This window comes from Argentina silus (genome assembly GCF_951799395.1).
Source record: "Argentina silus genome assembly, chromosome: 8".
NCBI classification, from domain to species: Eukaryota; Metazoa; Chordata; class Actinopteri; order Argentiniformes; family Argentinidae; genus Argentina; species Argentina silus.
Genome location: NC_139662.1, coordinates 7,427,279 through 7,432,216, shown reverse-complemented (window position 1 = coordinate 7,432,216; position 4,938 = coordinate 7,427,279). Strand labels below are relative to the sequence as shown.

Genomic DNA, 4,938 nt, shown 5'->3' with positions numbered 1-4,938 from the left:
GGCTAGGCTTAATTGGTAATTTTGTAGAAAATAAATGACTAGGCCAGTTTGAAGGTCGTGCGACTTGTTGAACTTAAATTCTAAACGCTGTCTTCGTTCTCTGCCTTTGGTGTGGCCTCCAGTCCCACAGGTGGCAATGGTGCGCATAACGGAAAATCGAAGAGCTTTTTAACGCGAAGAAAAGTGCGGTGCCAAAAAAGTGACTAGTCTGTCGTAAAGCGAACCGCGACAATGTTACCACACGAAAATGCCAATCGAATAGTTAGTAGATAATAACAATGTGTCACTATATAAGGCGATCGATGTTGTATTCATCTACTTTATGTTGAATTAATTCATATTGAATTTGCTCTATAAATTGCTCGTCTACGACAAAGACACTGAACTGACATATAGCTAAATTATCGAGCAAAATGGCATCATTTAATGGAGAAGGTAAGAAAAATGATGATGGAAATAGTAGAATACTCCCTGTGACTTTGAAACCCAGTTGCCTACCCAATGACTGTTGTTATGTTCCTCGTTCCTTTGTAGTAAACAAGACTAAAACCATCTTGCTATTGGCCACAAATCTTGTTTTCTTTGATTACAAATTATGTTTGTTTACATGTTGCAGCAGACGCATGGGTAGTCTAGAATGTTGAATTGATCGTTCTCTCTTCCTCATTCTGCAGGGGGGAATCACGTACTTGTAGAGGTTAGCCCTGATATTCACATCTGTGGCTTCTGTAAGCAGCAATACAATAACTTTGAAGTCTTTCTGGCCCACAAGCAAAATGGGTGTCACATACCCTCCTCTGACATATCAACCCCTAACTCAGCTCCCACTCTCACAGGTATGACAACACCACAGTTTAGTACTTTGATTTAAACTGTATAAGCCTCTCAACTAGGCCTAATGCATATTATATTCTAATAGACTTCAACAGCTTTCAGAAACGTCTTGCTCTTTGTCTTCCCCAGATTCAAACACAGAGTTTGTTTTTGAGGAAACATACCAGACGTGTGTTATGAGAGGTGTCAAAAAGATCCTGACCAAAGCACAGAAAACACCTTCCAAGAAATTAAAACCGGCCCTGACTTCAAAGAGGCGTAGCTGCTGTTTCTCTGGTTGGTACCTCTTGCTATTTTATTGCTCTGACACATTCCTTACATTCAGCTGCTTGGGAGCAGATTATTTCCGAACAAATTAGCTCTTTTTCTAGGTGATGTTTACACTTTTATGGCTGACATTTACACTGCTGCAGTGGTGAAAATCTGGTTCAAACAACACACTTATAAGCAGGTTGCATAAATGATTCCCACTCCGCCTTCCTCTCTGTGATCTTGAGTTGCCAGAAAGATATGAGACAGCAAAGGAGGGGAATTGTATGAAACATGTCACTTAGCATCAATGAAAATATGTTCTGATATGATAATAATGATGTCTGAACTCTATGCTAAGGTATGATAATGCATAGTCATTGCTAAACCTGGGGTCAACTAACCAAATGCATCATTTATGGCCCTAGGTTGCTCTTTCAAGACTCAGTATGGTCAAAAAGACATGGAGCGGCATCTCAAAACTCATACTGGTATGTAAGAGGTTCCCAAGACGTTACTGTATACCCCTTGAGCTCCTTACGGCAGGTATTATTTCATCAGTCATATCACAAACTCTCTCTATTGCTCATCCTAATCTTTGTATTAACATGAATGGATATTTCCATCTGCTCTGTGTCCAGGTGAGAAGCCGTTTGAATGTGAGCAGTGCCACAAGCGTTTCAGCCGGAGGGACAAACTCAACATGCACAGCCGCTCGCACACGGGAGAGAAGCCTCACAAATGCAAGTACTGTCCCTACGCTGCAGCGGACAGCAGCAGTCTGAAGAAACACCTCCGCATCCACTACGACGAGAGGCCGTTCAAGTGCCAGATCTGCCCCTATGCCAGCCGTAACTCCAGCCAGCTCACAGTGCACCTCCGTTCACACACTGGTGGGTCTATTTCCCCCCACACGCTTGATTAGTGTAGAACACTTAGCATACAATAGATTTTTGAATATTGCTTATGCTGTGTGTTCATCAGTATTCTAGAGTATATTTTTACCCTGCTGTTGAGGTGTGGGTTCATTCCAAAATCGGCGGGCCATCTAAGTTGATGAAACTATACTTTAACGTCTGAAAACATTTGACAGATGTTCTATATTCCTCTTACTTTAGGAGACGCCCCTTTCCAGTGCCACCAGTGTGAAGCGAAGTTCAAGATCAACTCTGACCTCAAGAGGCACATCCGCATCCACTCGGGCGAGAAGCCCTACAAGTGTGACTACTGCGAGTACCGCTGTGCCATGAAGGGCAACCTCAAGTCCCACATCCAGATCAAACATGGCTCGGACAACTCCTTCCGCTGCCTCGACTGTGACTTTCAGTGCGCCAACAAGACAGCCCTGCGCCTGCACTCCCGGGAGCACCAGCCCACCCAGCCCATCCAGTGCTCCCAGTGCAGTTACTCCTGCTCCAGCAAGGGGGCACTGAAGGTCCACGAGAGGATCCACTCAGAGGAGCGCCCCTTCAAATGCGACTTCTGCAGCTTCGCCACCAAGCAACGCAGCAACCTGGTCATCCACAAGAAAAAGTCCCACTCAGACAAGCCGGAGAAAGGCCCTGGAGGAAAAGGTAGTGGGGAGGACCCTCCAAAGCCTGTGAGCTCACGGTACCGTGCTAAGCTGGACGCAACACGAGCCTTCCGCTGTGACCTGTGCGAGGCCTCATTCGTGAGGGAGGACTCTCTGCGGAGCCACAGGAAGCAGCACCGCAACTCCCAGCAGGTTCTGCTCCAGCAGCTCCCCAACCAGCCCGGTGAGGTGTGCCTGAGCCTCAGCCCTGCTGCACCCAGGCAGGACAGCAGCACCCAGCTTCAGGTGCCCCTCCCCCTCCACTCAGACCCCCTGGCCCCCTACAGCAGCGCCCAGCTCAAGATCATCGTCTCCCACCCTTTGGGGCAGGAGGGCTCCTTCATGCAGGCTGGGGTGGATGGGCAGCATCAGCATGGCAAGGCGGGCACGATCTTACTTAGCTCAGAGCGACAGGACATGGTGGTGAACTCCATGATCCAGCAGGTCAACCTCCTCACGCCTATGCAGCAACTGAGGGGACAGACAGAGGGCGGCTTGGAGCCCCAGACGGTCCTCCTGACGCAGCTCTCCCCTGGGGACAGTAACAATTCACTCCACCAGGCCCTGATGCAGACGGCCATCACCTCTCAGGACTCTGCCGGCACCACTCAGACCTTCATCACCACCTGCTCCGACCTGGAGGGCCTCAACGCCCTCATCCAGGAGGGGGGCACAGAGGTTACCGTGGTGACAGAGGGGAATGCGACCATGGTAACCACGGCAGCACCCCCTGACACGGTATGTGGGTCTTCTGGGGACCTTTCCAAGCAGGCGGTGACAGTGGTGCATGGGGACAGTACTAGTACATGTGAGGACAGCAGTCTGCAAGTGCCCAACATCAGTCTTGGGCTAAGCAGCCAGGGGGTGGTCATCCACAGTCTACCTCTGATAGTATCCACCCATCAGCAGACGGAGCTAGAACAGCTCTCCCCCCACAACCTCTACTCACACACACACACAGTCACCATTGAGGGCATCCCACAATGAGTGACAAGGTCCAGTTATAAGGACCAGGAGGTATTCCTAACCTCGTAGTCTGACCAGGAAAAAAATGTGGACCCTTGTTGATAAACTTTTACCTGGTGAGGCTGTGTGGTTAGGTTAAACTCCTTGGCCCAACCATTTTTTCTCCATGCCGGTCATTAACAAATAATATTTATATGAAACAGTTCAACAGCGGCTAATGTTCCTTACTCGTGTTTTCAAGTGACTCCATGCCTTTGGAGAAATTTCATGCTAAGATTGTTTTTGTTTGTGAATTCTATGTAACCACTCAATAATCGAAATAGATTCTAAATCTATTATCATCTTTGACATGTTTTATCAATCATGAACTACAGATGAACAGGCAATACAGGTCATTAGGTAGACCATTATCAGAATAATGTAAGAATGAATAAAACAATATCAGCTCTCTTTCCTGTGTAACTTGCCTAATGTTTATTTCAACAATGGAAATGTATTAGCCTTGCTGTTGTTTGAATGCAGAAACAGACGGACACCGTGACTACAACTGTATAAACTTGAATCAATAAACCTTAACAAATGTGTACAAAGAAGAAGAATAATCAAGTTATAAAGGATATATTCGTTATTCAACAATGTGTCCTATCCTAATGCTTTGAATGATGGTGTTATTGTAGTTCCTGGTTTATCCATGAGAGGGCAGTATACAAGTGAGATTTATATCTTTATGCCATTGCCAAAAGCTATTCATTATTATGAGCCAACCTGAACTCAAAAACTGAAATTGTTTCACTTCTGTAACTGAGGGAACAACAATTGAATTATGGTGAACTGGTTCACCAAAATAAATATGTCCTCTCCACAACAGCATCTGGTTGCAGATCAAAGGTTTTCAAACAAACAGATGAATTATTTCACTAATAATGGATGTAGTTTACAATTTCAAAATAGCAGCTCCTCCTATGTGTACAGATATTACAGATATCATCATTGAACATGTCATGATGTTGATGTTTTCAAAGCACAGTTTGTGGAGTAAATGAGTCGATACGTATTTGATTGAATGTCTCTTTTGCTTGTTGTTTGCTATTTTTCTGATTGATTTGACATTTAGCCACCCAGCCTTTTAGTATCTGTAGGAAAGTGAAGGTTGCTCTTGGAGAGGAGTCTCTCAGGGACAGTTGACCATTGATTTTTCTTTCAGCGCTAATAGCTTATGAAGCTCAACTGTGACCCCCTCTGCTTTCTCTGCCTTTGGATGGCCACAATCAAAAATAATCGTTTAGCAGAATGATGCTCTGCCACTAGTAAAGTTC

At 45.6% G+C, this 4,938-nt stretch overlaps 1 protein-coding gene across 1 annotated transcript; it reads left to right on the top strand.

Annotated features, from left to right (window-relative positions):
- The first annotated feature begins 235 nt into the window (after positions 1–235).
- zfp64 (zinc finger protein 64 homolog (mouse)) lies at positions 236–4,486 on the top strand. The gene is made up of 6 exons (XM_083676081.1): positions 236–435; positions 675–836; positions 964–1,110; positions 1,512–1,574; positions 1,725–1,976; positions 2,202–4,486. The coding sequence occupies exons 1-6, from the start codon at positions 414–416 to the stop codon at positions 3,641–3,643; spliced, it is 2,088 nt and encodes a 695-aa protein (XP_083532207.1). The 5' UTR covers positions 236–413; the 3' UTR covers positions 3,644–4,486.
- Positions 4,487–4,938: the final 452 nt, after the last annotated feature.

Coding starts and splice junctions, on each gene's coding strand:
- zfp64 (XM_083676081.1), top strand. CDS start 414: ATGGCATCATTTAATGGAGAAG. Junction 1,111..1,511: donor GCGTAGCTGCTGTTTCTCTG/GTTGGTACCTCT, acceptor TTATGGCCCTAG/GTTGCTCTTTCAAGACTCAG. Junction 1,977..2,201: donor GCACCTCCGTTCACACACTG/GTGGGTCTATTT, acceptor CTCTTACTTTAG/GAGACGCCCCTTTCCAGTGC.